Below are 22012 nucleotides of genomic sequence, written 5' to 3'. Positions count from 1 at the left end.
AGGGAAAGATAAACGTTCCAAGACCGTGATATATAGTTTTAAAAATGTCTCTGTTTAAAATATATTACTTTGGGATGTATTAGTATATCTTCAGAATGGGACAGAGAATGGGTCCTTTGAAAATCTAATCATACCATGATCATGTCACTCCTTAGCTCCAAACCTTCCTATTTTAATCACAATAAAAGCTAAAGTCCTTATAATAGCCTACAGGGTCTGGCCCCAATCACTTCTCCCTCACCCCACCTGCACCCCTTTACCTGCCTTCAACTCCCACTGCTCTCCAACCATCTCATTCCACTGCAGTCCCACTACTTTCCCAATATACCAGGCTCCCTCCCTTAACTTTCTTCAGTTCTTTGCTCAAATATCACCTTCTCAGCGAGGCCTTCCCCGACCACCCTCTTTAAGATATTGCATCAAATTCTCCCCCTTCCCCTAACACACACGCACAGTTTCCAGCCTGTCCTTGCTTTACTTTTCTCCATAGCATTTGTAGAGATGCACTACATATTTATTACTTATCTTCTGTCTCCCATTAGAATGAAAGCACCATGAGGGTAGGACTGTTTGTCAGTTTTTGTGCACTATTGTACCCCCAGAACTTAGAACAGTGTTCGGCACTCAGGAAATAAATATGCTTTGGTGAATGAATGAAAGAATGAATTGTAACTACAATTAGCATAATGGTTTCAGTTCTTCAAAGTGTTTTTCTTATTTATTCCACAGGTAGAAATTATTTACACGACTATCACTATTGTTAATCTTAAGATAGGCAATGTACAGCAGAAAGAATATTATATATGTGGCTTTAAAGTTTCTGAGTTCCTATTCCTTCAGTTTTGGGGAAGTGAAAGCTAAAACAAGGGGTTCTGTCGTGATGCTAATGGCTGCGGTGTTGAAGGGCGGCTGGGGATTTCGTTTCTAGGGAGAGTTACAGGTGAAAGTCTTACCACGTTGCTCATGGAATCCAAACTATTGTGCCTGCGACTGCTTGATTCTTGGAGTCCAGACCTAGCCTGGTTTGGTAAGCAGAAAGGGAAAAAAACCGCCGGATTTGAACGATCTCCTGATGCAACTGTGTTTACAGCCTTCCCGGCAGCACCCAAGGGGAACTTTAGGGCCAGGAGACTCTCACAGCCTTTATTTGGTTCTCAGTCCCTGGGCTCTGGGAAGCAGTGAGGTGGGCTGAGGGCCCTCTCCCTTTCCCGTGGTGGCCGCCAGGCCGCACACCCACGCGACAGGTGAGGCGCGGCGGAGCGCCAACTACACAACCGCCGGGCCAGACGCCCGCGTTCTGCGCCGCAGGCGGCCGCGAGTTGGCGGAGGAGTGTCCCAGCGGCGGCGAGAGCCCCTGCAGACTGACGCCCGGCAGGCGGGAACTCTTCCCGCACGGGGGCGCTGCCACCTGCCCGGAGGAGGAGCCAGAGCGGGACTTAGTTTTCTGCGGCTCAGACGCACGGGAGTTTTCTGCGGCTCAGACGCACGGGAGCCCTAATCATGAAGGGCTGCAAAGGCATCGAGAACCCGGCTTTCGTCGCCTCCAGTCCAGACAGCCCGCGCCGTTTGTGTCCATCGCCCTCTTCCGTCGAGGTCTCTGTCTTGTCCGCCAATCCGCTGAGAGAGGGTTCGCAGCCGCAGGAGCCTCAGGAGCCCCAGAAGTCCCCGGAGCCACCTCTTTCTTCAGTAACTCCTCCTGGCTCCCAGGAGCGGTCCGGGCCAGAGTCACTGTCAGAGTATGAGGAGGGGCCCTGCGGGTGGGGCAACTTCCAACCCCAGTGTCTCCAGTGCTGCAACACGCCCCAGGGCTTTCTGTTTCACTACTGCCTTTTGGCCCTCACGCAAGGTAAGGTCCAGAGCCGGCTCGGGAGGGCGGTGGGCCTGCGCGGGGCGAGGGTGGCGCGGAGGGCCGGCGGGGAGGAGAGGGCAGGTGCGCCGCGAGCCCGAGGGGTCGACGCGCCGAGCTAGGTGGCCCCAGGCTTGGGACTTGGAAGCGCTCGCACCGACGTCAACCAGTGAGGTTCAGGAATCTACATTTTAGCTTCTCTTTTATGGAAACATTTAAAACTGGCCATGCAAGCTTTTTCTCTTTAGTGTTCTACTTCAGTCTAGAAGATTCGATTCCTACAAAGATGAGTGGAGCCTTCGTTCGGGAACCTTTTGCTGGGGGGTGGGGCGGGGGGAGATCCACTGTACGTTACAAAAACATACATTTTGCTAAATCCCCTTATTAAAAGGATTTTTTTTACGTTGTTTCTGGAAGAGAAGAATTAATAACTTTTTAGTTGAGGTAGGGTGGTTCTCGAAGGAGAAACTTGTTGAAAATATATGGTATCGGTTAGATCTAGGCATTCGTGTTTTGTGAGTATAGTTTGAGTGTATTGGATTCACACGTGGAGCCCAGTGAGTAAATCCGCAAAGGCTTCAGGCGTTGTTAACTGGTAAGGTTGTTTGTTTAAGGATCTCTTTTATATTCTCTTGGGAGTTACTGATAAAGTCCAGGTTTATACCCTAGGAGTTTGCAATCTAAGCCTGATTTGGAGGAGTGAGTAGTAGGGCAGAGGGACTCTGACTCTCCTCAAGGAAAGCATGCAGGGAATGAAAGAAATGGGAAGTTACACTAAGGTGACAAATTAAGGAGGGGGACATTAAAGTGCAGCATCTTCAAGGACATGCTGATGGTTAGCTAGAATTTGATGGTATGTAGATATTTTTTGGTCACTTGAGTCATAGTTTAAAAATATTTTGTAAAGAGGCAATCAAGGACTGATTGAAAGAAATCTAATCCAAAAAAAAAAAAAAATGGGGGGAGGAGGTGGGTTGAAATTGCTCTTTTTTAAGATTAACAGAAGACTATATCTAAATATATTCTTCCTGTTCTTATTCCTGCTCCACTGTCTTAAAGCAACTCAGTGTCCCTTGCACAGGTTAGGTGCTGAGTAAATATTTGTTGATTGTGAGTCTGCAGCTCTTCTACTAGGGACAGTTTTGTGCTAAAGAGTTACTTCCTTTTCCACCTTTCTTGTCCCCACCAAAGTTGGCCTTCTCTCAACATCTTGATCTCAGTTGTCCAAAATCAGTGATTGTGAAGCATCTTAGTGTCAAGGGAATGAAAAGTTCAAACAAATTGGGCACAAGTAAAAAATTCCTTGTCTTGTGTATTATCTTAAACGTATTCTGAAATTTCAGTATTATTCCAGAATATATCATTTTACATTTAATATAAAATATTGTTTAAAATTATTATCGAATATAATTGAAATTCTTAGAGAAATGTGTCAAGTTTAGCCTGGAGCTACTCTACCTAGAAATCTCCAATTTCAGAAGTATAATCTGAGATGAAAGTGACCCAGTAAGTTCTTATTTGGGTTTAAGTCTGAATGACTGAAAACATTATTATCGTGTTTTTCAAACAAGATCCTTGGGAAGACCATTTCCATGATATAGTAATAGGTGATTAATTGCTAAAAAGACCCAAAACTTGTCAAGTGAGTTTACTTAACCCAGCACTTCTCAAAGATAAACAGGATTTCTCTTAGCACTTAATTTCCTAATGTACCTCATAGCTTCATGCATTTACAATAGACATAGTATGCAATGTTTCATGAAATTTCTTTTTTTTAAAAGCAAAGTTCTTGGAACTTGTGTAGCATAGAATTCACATTGGGATCATAGGCTTAAAGTGCTGTATTTCCACAAGAGTTTGCAAATTTGCTTTCTTAGAAAATTTTTTACCATAAAAACAGTGAGTTCTAGTGACTGACTGTTAATCAGTATGGCAAGGGTGTCGGAAGGTTGATTTTAGATGGGAAATTTTCAAATTCTCAGACAACCTTATCTCCTTATAAATGTGTCATTCCTAGGTACCTTAGAAATTTTTTCTTAAAACATTAAGAATTATAAATTGGCTTATAGATTTATTAAACTGGCATAAAAGTAAAAATCATGTTAGGACTTTTAAAACTTATACAAATTTTCTTGAAATACATTCCTAGTTACAGTCTTGATAAAGCAAAATTTGAAGAGATTATAGAGGTCATGACTTGGATATACTCTTTCTATTAATTAATGAATGAAAACAATTCATGGCAGCCTCTTAAGTAAAAGGAATAATCAGTTAAAAACTTTGTAATTTGATCAGATGCTTTTTATTTTCACTTTATAGTAATGTTTAAACTTCTGTATATTTAATCTATATCCAAACAGGACATTTTCGTTGTCAGTCAAAATTGGATTTTCAGCTTTTCCTTGTTTATCTTGTACTCCTTCATCGTGGTTATAATGAGCAGATGAAGTATAATGGTTTTTTATTTTTCTTTTTTCTGTTACTTTGCCTATTATTTAGAATGCCAGTGGTGAAAATAAGACTTCAGTTTGTTATTTTTGCCCCAGGAACTTTTAAATGATAACTTTAAAGAGTGCTAGAAGAAAATAGAGGTTTGAGAACTCAATTTCACCTTTCTTAAGATTAAGTCAAGGATCTCATGTTATAAATATGTTTAAAGATTGAGTAATTTGAGCAGTTTTAGTATTTGACCTCTCAATCACCTCTACATTTTGTACTCTTCCAAGCGAGGTCCATGGGACTATGCTACACCTGGAACTCTCTAGCAAACCAGCCTCATGAGACTTTACCAGTCTTTTTGTCATTTAAAGAAAAATGAAGTTAGTTATAATTCAGTATGTGATAAGCATCAATTTTATTTAACATCTGAAAATTCACAAGTGTATAATTTAAAAGCGAGCTGATTTGTAAAGGAAATATGTTTGGCTTGCTTAGCTTTGAAACATTGAGATTTTAAAAATTGGTACATTTAAAATTATCAAAAGAAACAAACAATCAAATTTTAGTATGTCGTTAATAATCATAATCTATATGGTAAAGTTGTAATAATGCACTTAAATTTCCTCTTCTTTCTTTTAGGTATGGTGGTAAATGGCCTAGTAAATATTAGCATTTCCACTATTGAGAAGCGCTATGAATTGAAGAGTTCCCTGACAGGCTTGATATCATCAAGCTATGATATCGCATTCTGTTTGTTGTCTTTATTTGTATCATTCATTGGTGAAAGAGGACACAAACCAAGATGGCTTGCGTTTGCATCCTTTATGATAGGATTGGGAGCACTTGTATATTCATTGCCAAAATTTTTTAGTGGAAAATACCAATTCGGGTCCCTTTTTGAAGGTAAGTTTCTGTTGTGTTTTGCTTATTTTAAGAAGTAGTATGAAACTATGTTATACTGCAACTCTATATTGCAGCTCACTTGTATGGGTAAATAGGGTAAGGGCTAGTCTCTTCCACTGCTTACTGCTTTGTTATGATGTGAATTGTGTTAGGAGATTACTGAGACAGATTGCGCATTAATCATCCCTTCAGTGGTTCTCCAAGTTTTTAATCCTCTAATACTCATTCCCCATATTATACACAATCTTCCTCAGAAAAGACATGACTTGTTTTGGTTTGCAGGTGGTGTGACTTCACTGGGGTTCTAAGATCTAGTTTTTCCCTTTATGGTTTTATTTGCTGTGCCTATAGCTCTGCACCCTGGACATGTTAACTCCTGATTTGAGAAAGAGAGGTAAAACTTGTAGGAGTGGGGCTTTTCCTGAGAACTGAAACTAGCTTTACTTTTGACTCTAGTTTAGAGACACAGAACTTCATGAGTTACCTAAAGTGTTGCTCTGGTAGGTACATTATTTAAAGGCTCAGAAAGGAAGTTTGATTATTTATATTTCTTCCCTTTTTTTTCCTCCAAATAATCCTTTTTAATGGAAAAACAATTATGGTAGAGCCCAAGAAATGTGCTAATGAAAGTAGACCTTAATGTTTTTTGTCCTTCCTGAGACTTTTAATAGCAAGTATTGAAATAAAATCAGAGGGCTACAAAATCTGAAGTTTTGATAGGTTAGGTAAGTGAAGAAAAGGCTTATAGTAAGAAGAAAAGAGAACTGGGGCCTCCTGCACAATAGGCATTATTTTTTAAAAGTTAAGGTTGTTATATTTGTATTAATTTTGAAAATTCATATTAAAGTGTTAACATTTCCCTAAATCTATTTCCCAATTATAGAATGACAACAAATGGGAAAATATTTTCAATAACAAAGTATATATCATGTAGCACGGTTGTAGGGGTGCACTTATTTAGAAAGCAGACTTCATTTTGGAAATAAAAATAGAATATGCAAGCATATGGACCAAGAGAGGATGTTTTTAAAATGTGATACAGTTTGGAATGAATTGGATAAGGTGCATGTGTTATCAGTAGAAAGAACAGTTACGAGATTCTAGTATATTATCTAAGATTCCACAGGATTTTATCAGGCCAACTTCACATACTTTCTCTGGGGGTAGATTTGGGAAAAACATATGTAGGCTTTAGTATAATACCTTTGAAATCTTAATTTCAAAGAGGAAAGGGAAAAGCTGAATTTTAGTCTGTCACACAAGAAATACAAAACTGATTCTATGATAGCAAAAAAATATTGAGTCTATAGTATTTAGGTGTTGATCTTTGTACTGAATCTAATCCCTCATTTTTCCAGTTGATCAGATGCCCTGTTTGTTCTTAAAGTATACAGACTTTGTTAAAAAAGTCTTTGACTCTCTAAACTAAAACATAAACACCTAGTCCAGTGCAAAAGCCTGATTTGTCCTCAGCCATCTTCTTATTCTTCTCTTGCCATACATGTGTTGAGTTGCAGCCAGTCTGAATAATTTATATTTACTAAAGGGAAATGGCCACAAATTAAGGTGTGTTTGTGGCCAGAGATGAAGCCAAGAAGGTTGCTGAAGCCAGGTTATAAACTTTTAGTACATTATTGTATATTGTGCAAGTTTTCACCAAATTCATATTGATATTTTTCATTATTTTAGTTGAGGTAGATTAGGTAGAGGAATTGGCTGATCTGTAAAATTTTTACTCTAAAGTAAGGCTCATAATTTAAATAATAGTTTATCTGTGGCAAATAAAAGCAAAAACTCAGGTTGCCCTTACATTATTCTGCCATTCCTATGAGGAATATTTATTGATATGGACTATACATGATGCTGAAATAATAGCAGTGAAACTATTTCATGCCCTCTGGATTTTATATACTAGTGGGAAGAAATACAAAATAAACAAACAAGATAACTGAAGACTGAGGTGAGTGTATAACAGAACAAGTAGTGTGAAGTAATAGTGTACAAAAGGGAAAATTTGTGGGCAAGGAAATGCTGTTGTGATTGAAAACTGGATAATGAGGACCCAGCCAAGGAAGATTATATCCAGGCAGGAGAAAAAATGATCACGGGCTTTGGAGCAGGAAACAGCTTGGCTGGTTTTAGGAATTCACAGTTTTGGCCAGCATGATCAAAGCGAGGGAGAATGTGGCATGAGATGAATTTGAGAGTCAGGTAGACCCCAGTGTGAGGCATTTGGATTTTCCTTCAAGTGCAATGGGAATTCATGAGAGAGTTTTACACAGGGAGGTACATGATCTTATTGATGTTTTTAATTGATCATTTGGCTTCTGTTGTTCTGAGGGACAAGAGTAGATGGGAGGAAATCACCCAGGAGGTTTTTATTGTAGTTCAGGTGAGCAATAAAGGTGGTTGGGATGGGGTTGGTAGCAGTAGAGATCTAGAGGAGTGATTGATTTTCAGTGTATTTTATTTTTTTGTTTATTTATTTATTTATTAGTCATCCATTTTATACACATCAGTGTATACATGTCAATCCCAATCTCCCAATTCAGCACACCACCACACCACCACCCCCCTTGGTGGCCATACATTTGTTCTCTATATCTGTGTCTCAATTTCTGCCCTGCAAACCGGTTCATCTGTACCATTTTCTAGCTTCCACATATATGCATTAATATACGATATTTGATTTTCTCTTTCTGACTTACTTCACTCTGTACGACAGTCTCTAGATCCATCCACGTCTCTACAAATGACCCAATTTCGTTCCTTTTTACGGCTGAGTAATATTCCATTGTATATATGTACCACAACTTCTTTATCCATTCATCTGTTGATGCGCATTTAGGTTGCTTCCATGACCTGGCTATTGTAAATAGTGCTGCAATGAACATTGGGGTGCATGTGTCTTTTTGAATTATGATTTTTCTCTAGGTATATGCCCAGTAGTGCGATTGCTGGGTTGTATGGTAGTTCTATTTTTAGTTCTTTAAGGAACCTCCATACTGTTCTCCATAGTGGCTGTCTCAATTTACATTCCCACCAACAGTGCAAGAGGGTTCCCTTTTCTCCACACCCTCTCCAGCATTTGTTGTTTGTAGATTTTCTGATGATGGCCATTCTAACTGGTGTGAGGTGATACCTCATTGTAGTTTTGATTTTCATTTTGCTAATAATTAGTGTTGTTGAGCAGTTTTTCATGTGCTTCTTGGTCATCTGTATGTCTTCTTTGGAGAAATGTCTATTTAGGTCTTCTGCCCATTCTTGGATTGGGTTGTTTGTTTTTTTAATATTGAGCTGCATGAGCTGTTTATATATTTTGGAGATTAATCCTTTGTCTGATGATTCGTTTGCAAATATTTTCTCCCATTCTGAGGGTTGTCTTTTTGTCTTGTTTATGGTTTCCTTTGCTGTGCAAAAGCTTTGAAGTTTCATTAGGTCCCATTTGTTTATTTTTGTTTTTATTTCCATTACTCTAGGAGGTGGATTAAAAAATAACTTGCTGTGATTTATGTCAAAATATAAAACTCTAAGACTTTTATAGTGTCTGGTCTTACATTTAGGTCTCTAATCCATTTTAAGCTTATTTTTGTGTATGGTGTTAGGGAGTGTTCTAATCTCATACTTTTACATGTAGCTGTCCAGTTTTCCCAGCACCACTTATTGAAAAGACTGTTTTTTCTCCATTATATATCCTTGCCTCCTTTGTCATAGATTAGTTGACCATAGGTGCGTGGCTTTATCTCTAGGCTTTCTATCCTGTTCCATTGATCTATATTTCTGTTTTTGTGCCAGTACCATATTGTCTTCATTACTGTAGCTTTGTAGTATAGTCTGAAGTCAGGGAGTCTGATTCTTCCAGCTCCGTTTTTTTCCCTCAAGACTGCTTTGGCTATTTGGGGTCTTTTGTGTCTCCATACAAATTTTAAGATTGTTCTAGTTCTGTAAAAAATGCCATTGGTAATTTGATAGGGATTGCACTGAATCTGTAGATTGCTGTGGGTAGTATAGTCTTTTTCACACTATTGATTCTTCCAATCCAAGAACATGGTATATCTCTTCATCTGTTTGTATCATCTTTAATTTCTTTCATCAGTGTCTTATAGTTTTCTGCATACAGGCCTTTTGTCTCCCTAGGTAGGTTTATTCCTAGGTATTTATTCTTTTTGTTGCAGTGGTAAATGGGAGTGTTTTCTTAATCTGTGTTGAGTAATAGTGGTGAGAGTGGACATTCTTGTCTTGTTCCTGATCTTAGAGGAAATGCTTTCTCTTTTTCACCATTGAGAATGATGTTGGCTGTCTGTTTGTCGTATATGGCCTTTATTATGTTGAAGTAGGTTCCCTCTATGCCCACTTTCTGGAGAGTTTTTATCATAAATGGGTGTTGAATTTTGTCAAAAGCTTTTTCTGCATCTATTGAGATGATCATATGGTTTTTCTCCTTCAATTTGTTAATATGGTGTATCACATTGATTGATTTGCGTATATTGAAGAATCCTTGCATCCCTGGGATAAATCCCACTTGATCATGGTGTATGATCCTTTTAATGTGTTGTTGGATTCTGTTTGCTAGTATTTTGTTGAGGATTTTTGCATCTATATTCATCAGTGATATTGGTCTGTAATTTTCTTTTTTTGTAGTATCTTTTTCTGGTTTTGGTATCAGGGTGATGGTGGCCTCATAGCATGAGTTTGTGAGTTTTCCTTCCTCTGCAATTTTTTGGAAGAGTTTGAGAAAGATGGGTTGTTAGCTCTTATCTAAATGTTCGATAGAATTCACCTGTGAAGCCATCTGGTCCTGGACTTTTGTTTGTTGGAAGATTTTTAATCACAGTTTCAATTTCATTACTTGTGATGGGTCTGTTCATATTTTCTGTTTCTTCCTGGTTCAGTCTTGGAAGGTCATACCTTTCTAAGAATTTGTCCATTTCTTCCAGGTTGTCCATTTTACTGGCATAGAGTTGCTTGTAGTAGTCTCTTAGGATGCTTTGTATTTCTGTGGTGTCTGTTGTAACTTCTCCTTTTTCATTTCTAATTTTATTGATTTGAGTCCTCTCCCTCTTTTCCTTGATGAGTCTGGCTAATGGTTTATCAATTTTGTTTATCTTCTCAATGAACCAGCTTTTAGTTTTATTGATCTTTGCTATTGTTTTCTTTGTTTCTATTTCATTTATTTCTGCTCTGATCTTTATGATTTCTTTCCTTCTGTCCACTTTGGGTTTCAATGTATTTTAAAGGAAAAAGGGATGGGTCTTTCTAGTGGATTGATTGTGAAGAAGGGGTGACTCCTTCATATTTGGTTTGACCAACTGGAGCCATTTACTCTAATGTGGAAGACTGGGTTAGAACAGAAGTGGGAGTGGAAATCAAGAATTCAGGTTTGGACTTAAGTATGAACTGCGTACTGTATATCCAGTGTTGCAGTGTGTATTTTTGGACATGTATGTTTATGTAAATGTGCAAGTTGTTCTTTAGTCTTCATTCATTGAAATGAAAATACTGGTTTGAAGGGCTTCCTCATTCTAATTTTTGATAGATAATGTCACACTGACTTTTAGGAAGGAATATACCAGTTACTCTCCCACAGTCAATATATGAAAATGCCTGGTTGCTATTTTGAAATTTTTACATTATTTTTTATACTTGTCTGCTCAAGTGAATTAACCCATTTTGCATGTATGGGATTCTGTAACCAAAAATCTGAGTTATTTATCCAACTCTAAGGAGAATATAGAGGAAAACTGGAGATTTAAGTGAGAAAAGGAAAACAAATTAGTTGAAAGCTTTTTGTAAGTAAATTAGAAGCAGGGAAGTGTATAATCTTCTTAGGTAACATTACATAAATAACCTAAAGAGCATAACATTAAGAAATAATATTATTAATTGAAATCATACATGTAATTTAATTTGAAACTGACATTGAGAGAATTAACATATTCCCTTGTATGCTTTTTTTGTTGCTGTTGTTTTTTTGAACTTGAGGTAAACCAAACTCAGGCTCAGTTTGGATGAAATAATCTCTGTAAGAGGAGATTAAAATAATGTAATATAGTTTGTAAGTAGAAGAAAACAAAATATGAAATATGATAAGCATGTATAATTTCCACAGGTGTGAGAATTACACAGAAGGAGGTTAAGAGTTAGCAAAAAGGTAGAAAAATGTGTTTGGAATCAGCTTGAATTTTCTATTGTTCAATAAAAAATAAATTTAAGTAGGTTTGGGAAAGTATTTTCTTAACGGAAGTTTTAATGGACACATAAGGTTTACAGGTGATTATCTGTCTTTGAATGGAGATAACATTTATCAAAGAGAAGTTTTGCTTGTTATGGACAAACACAGGAAAAAGGAAGAATTAAATTTAACGGAGAAAAATGCTTCTAAGGGCTAATTTTGGTATGTGTTAACCTGAAGATAGAATAATGTCATAAAACATTTTCAAGTAAATCATATTTGCCACTCACTTTTGATATATTTTAATAGACCATTAACATAGCATGTCATATTTTAATATAACTTTTAAATATTTCTAAAAATGTAATAAATAAATAAATAAATCTTTACCACATAACATTTTGTTTTCATTCAAGCACTTTTTAATTTCCTTTGGATGAGTCAATTTAATGTTGGTAAACAAAATAATATTTTCTTCTCTTTGAAACTTTGTGACAGGGGCCATTAGTAAATAACAATACTTAGGAATTGTAGAGAAGTAATTACTAAATCCAGTAAAGCTCTTTTTCTTTATTGACCAATAGTTGGATAAATTTTCCTAAGTTGTATTATTTTCTTGTTTCTCTTTTTCACCCCTTTCTCTCAAAAGAATGTAGCTCTCAACACTTCCCTTTTGCTTCATCACTAAACTTCTATTATTTTAGAAATGGTATTTCAGGGAGAATTCTGCATTAAAGGATTATGGTTACACAGGCTGACTACCTAAAAATGTTGAACTAGGAAAATGATTAGAGTGGGACTCAAAGTCAGACTTAATTTTTAGTTACTGTTTTGTCTTTGTCTTGTATTCTTAAGGTTTTTTGTTTGTTTGTTTGTTTAATATGGAATGCTTGCCTAGATTGGAGAAGACATAGGGCCAAGAATCTTAGAGTTTTTCAACCACCAGTTCAATACAGGATGCTTTAATTTTGCTTGGCATCTGGGAAATATGTGTCCAGTTTAGTGTTTACTTATTTTGTAAAGTCAATTGTGGGCATACAGAAAAAGGTTTCTTTTCATTTCAGGATTATTGCTTTATATTTTCCTTTAAAATAGGAGTTTCACAACCATCATGAAATACTACATACCTTAATGTAGCCAGTTTTGTTGAAATTCAAATGACCTAACTTTTGAAATAGAGGAAACTCACTGAGAAAAATAAGTATGAAAGCATGTGTCAATGAGATGTTAGCACAAACTCTGTTCTGCCCACAGTTATAATTTGCAGATAGGTATAAATTTTAAAATGAGTGGCCTTGAACAAGAGAAAGTAACATCCCAACATTTCTCAAAATATGATCTGCCGAGCAGAGTTTCTGAAGGTATTAAGATATACAATGGAATATTACTCAGCCGTAAAAAGGAAGGAACTTGGGTCATTTGTAGAGACGTGAGTGGACCTAGAGAGTGTCATACAGAGTGAAGTAAGTCAGAAAGAGAAAAGCAAATATCGTATGATAACGCATATGTGTGGAATCTAGAAAAAATAGTATAGATCATCTTATTTGCAAAGCAGAAATAGAGACATAGACATACAGAACAAATGTATGGATACCAAGGGGGAAAGGAGTGGGGAGGGAGGAATTGGGAGACTGGGATTGACACATATACATTATTGATGCTATGTATAAAGTAGACAAATGATGGGAACATACTGTATAGCACAGGAAACTCTACCTAATGCACTGTGGTAACCTAAATGGAAGGGAAGTACAAAAGGGAGGGGATAGCTGTATGTGTATGGCTGATTCATTTTGTTGTGCAGTGGAGGCTAACATAACATTGTAAAGCAACTATACTCCAATAAAAATTACTAATACAAAAAAAGTATGTTAAACACAGGTTCCGTAGTTCAATGAGTTTGGGAAAAGGTGAAAGTTAAAGAGGCGTCTCTATTGCATCGCTGTAAAAGTGAATGCATTGTGTGCCTCTTTAGTTAGGGAATATGAAATGTATAGTTCTGAACTTATTGACCAGGAACTCCGTTGGTATGCTTGTCCCTTTTACCCTGCTTCAACTACTCACTTTACATTTTCTCCCTCCAGATTAGTGTTTCAGTGAACAGGCTTTGGAAAAATCTGCTCTATGCTGTCTTATGTCTAAGTATGTGATTTTGAAGCTCTTGTTGAATTTAGAAACTTCCTTATGGCCAGCACCTAGAACAGCGTGTGATAGATAGTAGGTACCTGAGAAATGTTTGTTGAGTTGTCAAATATATAAATGAACGATTGGATCCCTTCAACGGAGGCATATTAGGAGTCTGATGAATTGTCCTTCTGTAGAAAGCAGTAAGAGTAGGTAATGGCAGATAAAGGCGATCTGGGATTCTCTGTTCACATTTTCCATAAACTTGGCTTTATGGAATAAACATATTCCATAAAGAATTTTCTTTTGGCCACTGACTTGGGAAGAATTGTAAGTTATCAGAGGCAAAAATTATTTGCCATAGATGATCTTTACGGGTAAGATTTTGGATCTGAAAAATTTGCAGTATGAAAAAGGAAGCTAAAATGAGAAGCATATTCAGAAATAGAAGCAAAATACAGTGATATTCTATTTTTGGTTTTCATCTTAATTACTTGATAAAATATTGATTTCACTATGTATCTACTGTACTTCTAAAGTGGTGATAAAATGTCAGAGTTATTTTTTGATAGACTGTTAGTAGTGATTACCCTTATTTGTCTTCATGTATGAAATATAAGGAAATGCTCTGGTAGGACATTCAAGTGGACCATAGGCAAAGTTGTGTCTAGGTATAATGTATGGGAGGTAATGATTAAGTAATGCTTTTTGCTTACATCAGAAAGGTTGGTAAAAATGTGGTTTGTGGTAAGAAAGAAATGAGGAAATTCTTTTTTCTTAGTCACTGTTCTTAAAAATGCACAAATAACCAATGTGTGTTTTAATGTATTTTTTCTCTTTTATTTTAATGCTGTTAGCACATTACGTTGAGTGAAAGTATGCAGCAATATAGCAGGGATACTAAGATCAGACAAAACAGTTTAAATTTTTGCTCAAGCACTGTATGATAGAGCTTTGTGACCCTGGACAAGTTTCTTCAACTGTAAATCATGATGGGGATAGTAACTGCTACTTCATAGGAAATTATACACAAATAGTGATAAGGTGGTGCCTGGTGTGGGTAAGTGCTCATTAAATGGTAGCAATGAATAAAAATGATGTGCATGATAATTAAGTAACAGCTATATTAATGTAAAAAAAACTGCCTTTCTTGGTTTGTTATTGTCAATGGTAGTTACAAGATAATATGAACAACTAAAAATCTTTCAATATGATACATACTTTCTTTTAGGTGCCACCTGATATTGACATATCCCAAAAGTTGGCTAAACACTTTCAAAGTAATATATTAGAAAAGGTTTTAATTAGCTATGTTTCCAGGATTGTATTCTTTTTATGAGATAAGAAAATAAATTTATTTGCTGTAGCTCAGATTAATTGGAGCTACTCAATATGACATATTAAATATTGCCTTTTAGATAGCCAAGTTGACTCTTTCTAAATATTTTAAATTTTTTTTCCTAATTTAAAACATGATATGTCCCTTTGCAAGCCAATCAGAAGATAGAAAAATACAAACAAAAATGGAATAGAAGGGAAAAAAATGGAATATATGGAATAAAAAAGTAAGGAAATAAAATTTTTTTATAACAGAGCCTAGATAACACTGTCAGTATTGTTCAGCCTTTTTAATATATACACACATTCATACATGTATTCACAAATAGTTATGCATAATTACACTTGTACATTACATAGTCATTAACACACACTCATGCACACACATTCTCACACCCTCTTACTAACCTTTATACATATTCATACATCTTTACATCACATTTTCACATATACATTCAAATGCACATTTTTAAAGAAACAAGATTTTGAAATTATGGATATCTACTTTTTTTTTAACTTAGAATATAGGATATTGTAAATATTAAAAAAGACAAAACTGCAGAATATTTGTTTTTATTTTATTTCATTTTATAGATAATATGTTTAATCAACCCTCCTTTGTTGTGATTTTTATTAATACATTTTATTTTTCTGATTAGAAAAGTTCTACTGGTCATTGCAGACAATTTGGATAATACTAAGAAGTACAAAGAGAAAAAAACCCAGTTCATTATTCTTTTCTCAAGGAGAACAACTTTGAGATTGTCTTAATATTTTTATTGTGCCTATTTCTTGTAGAGTTAGTATAATATTTTTCATAGTTTGCAGCATGTGAGCATTCTTATTCTTGCATAGCATTTCATTTTATATTTTAATGATTCTCATAAATATTTACATTTTAAAGGTTTTCCATTATAAGTCATCTTATGATAACATTTTTCTGTTTCAAGATTTTACTATATTTTGGGAGTTATACAGTATTTAACATTTTGGAGTTGGCTTTTTTCTTTCAGAATAATTTTGTGAAGACTCATCAGGGTTGAATTTATCAGTTGCTCATTCCTTTTTATTGCTAACTAGTATGTATTCCATGGTATGGATTTACCATAGTTTGTTCAACCATTCACCTGCTAAAGGACATTTGGGTTGATCCCAGTTTTTTGGTTATTACAAATAAAGTTATGAACATTTGTGTACAGATTTTTGTGTGAACATACTTTTTAGTTCTCTGGGATGGATGCCTAGGAGTAAAACCAATGGGTCATATGATAGTTCTCTACTTAGTTTTTTGAGAAACTACTGTTTTCCAGAGTGTACCAATTTATATTCCCATCAGCAATATATGAATGATCCAGTTTATCTGCACCTTTGTCAGCATTTGGTGCTGTCATTATTTTTTGTTTTAGCCATTTTGATAGGTTGTAGTAAAATCTTATTATGCTTTTAATCTGCATTTCCCTAATGGCTAATGATGTTGAGAATCTTTGCTTGTGCTCATTTGCCATCTGTTTGTCCTTCATGTAATATCTTTTCATGTTTTTTGCCCATGTTCTAACTATATTGTTTACCTTTTACTGTTGAGTTTTGAAAGTTACTTATGTATTCTAAGTACTAGATCTTTGTCAGATAGATGGTTTGAAGATATTTTCATCTCGTCTGTAGCTTGTCCTTTTCAACCTCGTAACAGGGTTTTTCACAGAGCAAAAGACTTTAATTTGGGTGAGGTTCAGTTTATCACTTTTTTCCTTTTGTTGTCTAAGAATTCTTTCCCTAGTCCTAGATCCCAAAGAGTTTCTATTTCTTTTCTTCAAAAAGTTTATAGTTTTCCATTTTCCATTTAAATCTGTGATACATTTTGAGTTGATTTGACTCTCTTTGTATTTCCAAATAACACTCTCTGTTTACTCCTTTTAAAAACAGAAATGTATAACTAATGTTTTTGTCACAATAATCATTACTGGCTGGAAAGGGGAAAATACACAGGAGTCACTGATTCAGAGAAATCCTGAAATCCCACTGGGAAGCTGTCATGCTTGTTCCTTGAGTAAACTCTCCTTCTGCTTCTTGGGAGGGGCTTCATAGTTCATTGTTCTCTGTTGGTCTTTTTTAAAAATTATCCTTGGCTATATTTAAAGAGGGCAAATGGGGAATATATTACTTAGATGCTTAGAAGCTGTATCAGCCTGTTTCTTGCCTGTAGAAATTTGGGAACTAAGGGTCATTTTAACACTCATTCTGTCATAATCTCTCCTAGGAGAGGCTAATGGTTCATCTGATAGTGCAGATGTTTCAAAAACTAATTGATTCAGATATATATGCCAATAACCACACTCATAGTTTTGCATTATATCTTGTCCTTCTTAACCTCCTGTCTCTCTGAACTTAATTAAGCTTATCAGACTAATGGGAGAGTCATACCCTTAGGTACTTTTCCTTGAGCCATATTTTCCAATTAAAAGTATTTGCTTGGGGCCACCTTAATCCATTCAATGGCATTAACAGGGAGTGGGGCCATAGCCTTGGTTTTATCTACTCCACAGGCTGTTTTAATTAACCTTTGCTGTTCAAAGGCTTTCTGAGTTCTGGAACAAGATGAAGTTCTTGCAGCAGGTATGGACAGTGTTTATGACAGTGTTTATGGCAGACAGGGAAGATGTAGGAAGCCTCGGGCAAGTCTCCAATAGGGAAATCCCAGTGAGGACCCCTGGGTTTCTGTAGTAAGACCAAGCTTTTCTGCCTAACTATTCTCCTCTTGAAAAGCAGCTATTGGTTTGCTCCTTAATGCTGGTAAACAGGATTATGAGCACCGTTCAGCCTGGACTCCCCATCATGAAGTGTATGTTATCTACTGTAACAAATCATAAAATTAGACATGTGAAAATTAGACATCTCATTGTTAAATGAATTGGTAGATGCAAGCAGATTTGGAAGGCACAAATAACTATATAGGCAGGTATCTCATACTACTAGCCTGCTTGTTTTTATTGACTTTCACTTCCTTCTTTTTCAATAGAGAAAGGTTATTATAGGCAGAAGTTATCATGGTCTTACTACAAAAACCTAGATGTCCTTATTAAAAGGATCTCACAGAGTTCCTTGTGGCTGGCTAACAGAGGAGGAAGAGGTGTAGCCTGGCTTACAGTGGGGTTTTGCTGGCACCCACCAAAGATGAACATTTTGAAGAAAAACCCCAGTCAGGCATGTCCCTAAAAGGCAATGGTCAGTGGAAATTCTCTTTACAGAAGGGAAGGCCTGAGGTACAGATTTATATTGATTCATGCACAACACTAATAGATAAGCTGGCCAGTCAGAAGCTTGGAAGAAAACAAAAATGAAAGTTGTTTACAAGGTACGAGGAGTTCCAGCCAAGAGATTTGTAGTATGCTTCTGGGCATGGGCCTAGAATGTAAAGCTATTTTTGCCACATGTTAATACTCACTTGAGGGCATCCTTTGTAGAAGAGGCTCTCAATCAGGAAGAAAAGATGGTCTGTCCAGTGAGTGTCAATCAATGTTTTTCCCCAGCCACTGTGGTGCTTATGGAATTGTCCCATGTAAAAAAATGGCCATATAGCATAAAAGGAAGCTAAACATGGGTTCCACAAATGCCCTTTCCCTCATAATGGCTGGTCTAACAACCTGTACTGCAGATTGGTTGCTCAGTTTACCAGTTGCAGGGGTCAGTCCTGAGAACAGTGGTTTGGTAACATTCCCTAGGGCAACCACTATACCCCAGGGCAATGAAAAAATATATATCCTGCTTGCAATTTGTCCTCCCAAGACAAGTAAATATTCTAAATATGAATTTATTTTCACTGCCTGCAATACTTCTACCAACACTCAATGTTGTTTGACTTACAGAATGCCTTATTCATTATTATAACCTATACAACATCACTTCTGATGAAGAAGTTCATTTGCAGAAGAATTATGGTAACAAACTTCTGCTCATGAAATTCACTTGTGTGTCTTAATATGTACCTCAACACCCACAAGCCGCTGACTCGGTAGAATAGTGTCTGTTGTGTTATAACTTGCAGGATAAGATTTCCTTCTCTACAGAATATGGTATATGCATTAAATAAGGCAGAAACCATTCTGTGTTGCTGGGTCCTCCATAGCCAGCATACACAGGGTAGTGAACTAGGGCGTGGCAATGGATTGGAGCCTCTTGCTACTGTACCTAAAAATCCACCTACAGATTTTTTGTTTCCTGCCTTGGTCTTCATACTAAATAATCAACAGGAAGAGAAGATGGTCACTGAACTGACAGAAGTGATGGATCCTCATTACAAAGGGGAAATTGGGTTGTTTCTAATCAGAGGCAAGGAGGAGTGTATTTTGGACTGAGGGAATTCACTCCTGTGCCTCTTAATATCCCCAACCCAGTAGTACTTGTTGAAAGGAAAACTGTGGCAACCCAATAGAGACAGAACAGCTGAAGACTTGTAAGAACTTTGTAAAATCCCTCACCAGCTAAGGGATAGGCAGGAGGTAAAGGAAACATGATCTGGATGATAGAAAAAGACGTGATTACAGACAGGAGCATTATCAAACTTGTCAGTTGTCTTATTGCTTTATTAGAATAAGCCTCACGGACTATATTGCCGTGCACTTTTGCCTTCCGGCTTCTAGCTGGGTTCAGCCAGTGGGAGTTTGCATGTGGGGAAGAAGGAGGTTCTTGTGCTTATTTCCCTGGTGTGCTCCCCACAAGACCTAGTGTGGGAGTTGCTGTGTGTCTCTACCTAAGGCCACGTTGCTGCAGGGATTCGGTAACTGCCTAGTAGCACCGTTTGTTCCCTTAACTCTGCCTTTGTAAAAAATCCACCCATAAAACAATCCACATCCATACAAAACTTTTAAATTTGCTTCAGTTATCTCTTTTGTCTGTGTCCTACTGCAACCTTAACTAATACGTAAAAATATCCATACACATATTCTAACTTGAGTCTTATAACAACTATTTTGATTTAAGTAAGTTCCTCCTTACAAATGACTGCTGTTTTTGTTTGTCTTTATTTTTATTACTTTTATTTTTTTTTTGCGGTACGCGGGCCTCTCACTGTTGCGGTCTCTCCCATTGCGGAGCACAGGCTCTGGATGTGCAGGCTCAGCGGCCATGGCTCAGGGGCCCAGCTGCTCCGCGGCACGTGGGATCTTCCCGGACTGGGGCACGAACCCGTGTCCCCTGCATCGGCAGGCGGACTCTCAACCACTGGGCCACCAGGGAAGCCTATGACTGCTGTTTTGAAGTGAAATTGTGCTAATACTTCATAACAAATTGGGAAATTTAATTTTCTTCTCTATATTGGAACAATTTAAATAACACACAAGGATTGATTGTTTTTGATGGAGCTTTGATATAAATTCTCCAGAAAAACCATTTTGGATATGTTGATTTTAGAGGTACACTTTTGATTCCCATTTCAATTTATTTCAGAATCATATCTTCATTCAAATTTTATATCATTTATAGTCAATATTTTTATTTTAAGAGATTTTCAAATTTCTTGGTATATGATTATGCATAGACTTTTCTAATGTTAAAAATTTTTTTTATGCATTTGTGGTCATTCCTATTATATTCATGATGTTGGATTCTGGTTTTCATATCTTTTAATGGGTTAATGGTCTGGTAGGTCAGGAGTTTGTATTTTAGAGACCATAAGGAGGTTGACTGTTAGATCTTATATCAAAAGTTTTTGTCTATCTTGATAGTCAGAAGCTCTTACAGAAATGTTTTGAATTTACATCCCAAATTATTTAAGTAACTGATTAATTTTACTTTGTGTCACCGTTAACCATGAGATGAATCTCTTAAATACGTAGGCTCTTAAATCTTAGAGATTTTGAAGTTAATCCAGTCCTGACTTTACTCATCTGTAAATGAGGAAAATAATAGTATCTCTTTCATAGGATTTTTTATGGGGATTAGAGAAGATAATGTATGCCAGTGAAGGACCTTGTATAAGATAAGCACCCCATAAGTATTACTACTATTATTATTGCTATTAACATAAATGAGGATAAGGTAAAAGTAAGGTATGGTAATCAAGAGCCTAGTGAGTCATACAGGCTTATTGTCACTGAATGAAGAAAGATACTAGTAAATGAAGAAAGGGTTTCCTTTGGACAACTTAGGTGAAAGCTTTTAATAGGAAGTGGAGTTTTAGCTAGACTTGAACAATGGGTATAATATCAGTAGGAAAAGCATATGATACGGTCATTATAGACAAGGAATATATTATTGAATGCTTTTTGTGTTTTAAACTTGATGACTAAAAAATGGATGTTATGAACACATATGGGAAAATCAGGTAGAGAAGTTGGTTTCGTGGTGAAGATTGTGAATTTTGTTTTAGGTTTTGAGGTAGAAATTTGGCATTAGAAATATAACACTAGAACATAAGACATTGGACGTTCAAAATTGAGATTTGGAGCCATCCTCACAGTTTCTACATCTGTGATGGTATATGTTCACTCCAAAGGAGATGGGTAGTAATAGAAAAGGTGGAAAGCAAAATCCTGAATCTTGGCACTATGAATCATTAAACGATCATTGATAACGCTGTTTAAGATTTATGTCTGTCTATACAGGGGTTACATTTAAATTTTTTAATTATCTAGGATTGTTTTGTTTTACTTGACACCTTTGTCATACTTCAAACCAGTATTTTTCAAAGTGTGTTTTATGGAACACTAGTTCTGTGAGCTGTTAGACATCAATGGAGAAAAAAAGCAACTTGAATATACAATAAATAATGTATAAAACTTTATCATATTACATATAAATGCATGCTTATTAATCTAAGAGGAGAAGTGCTATAATAGAGTGTTTCCCAAACTAATCTGACCAAAGCATCCTTTTGTTTATGGAAATTCTCAGAAGCCTAGGGTTCTATAAATTATACTTGGGGAAATCTTCCTCTTTAGATGATGGTTCAGCTCATTAAATTATAGCTTAAAGATCATGGAGTATATATTGGAGGGTCAGAAGAATAGGAATCAGATTATTAGGGTGTGTTGCAAAATCTGACTATGCATAGCATGTGATTTCGGGCTTCAGTTTCTTCACTGGTAAAATGATTGCAGAAAGTTGTAAAGATTAGGCTGGGAAGTCTATGTGAAAGCTTATATTTTTTTTCCTCTGGAACAATACAGTGTGAGTAAAATAGGATAGATTTCATTGTA

The 22012-nt window shown here is 36.3% G+C and overlaps 2 protein-coding genes across 2 annotated transcripts in view; both read left to right on the top strand.

The window, feature by feature from the left end:
- The window catches only part of SLCO6A1 (solute carrier organic anion transporter family member 6A1), a 136537-nt gene extending 135039 nt beyond the window's left edge, over positions 1-1498 (top strand). Inside the window, exons 15-16 of the mRNA XM_007455385.1 lie at positions 929-1178; positions 1225-1498. Of these exons, the coding sequence (XP_007455447.1) occupies positions 929-1178; positions 1225-1498 (524 nt within the window). The remainder of the gene's footprint in view (positions 1-928; positions 1179-1224) is intronic.
- Positions 1499-1500: 2 nt separating this feature from the next.
- Positions 1501-22012, top strand: part of SLCO4C1 (solute carrier organic anion transporter family member 4C1) — a 60278-nt gene continuing 39766 nt past the window's right edge. The window contains exons 1-2 of the mRNA XM_007455384.1: positions 1501-1846; positions 4925-5188. Of these exons, the coding sequence (XP_007455446.1) occupies positions 1501-1846; positions 4925-5188 (610 nt within the window). The remainder of the gene's footprint in view (positions 1847-4924; positions 5189-22012) is intronic.

The sequence above is a fragment of the Lipotes vexillifer genome, unplaced genomic scaffold (assembly GCF_000442215.2).
Source record: "Lipotes vexillifer unplaced genomic scaffold, Lipotes_vexillifer_v1.1 scaffold499, whole genome shotgun sequence".
Lineage (NCBI taxonomy): Eukaryota > Metazoa > Chordata > Mammalia > Artiodactyla > Lipotidae > Lipotes > Lipotes vexillifer.
Note: the sequence above shows the minus strand (reverse complement) of the source record. Positions and strands in the feature narration are given on the sequence as shown.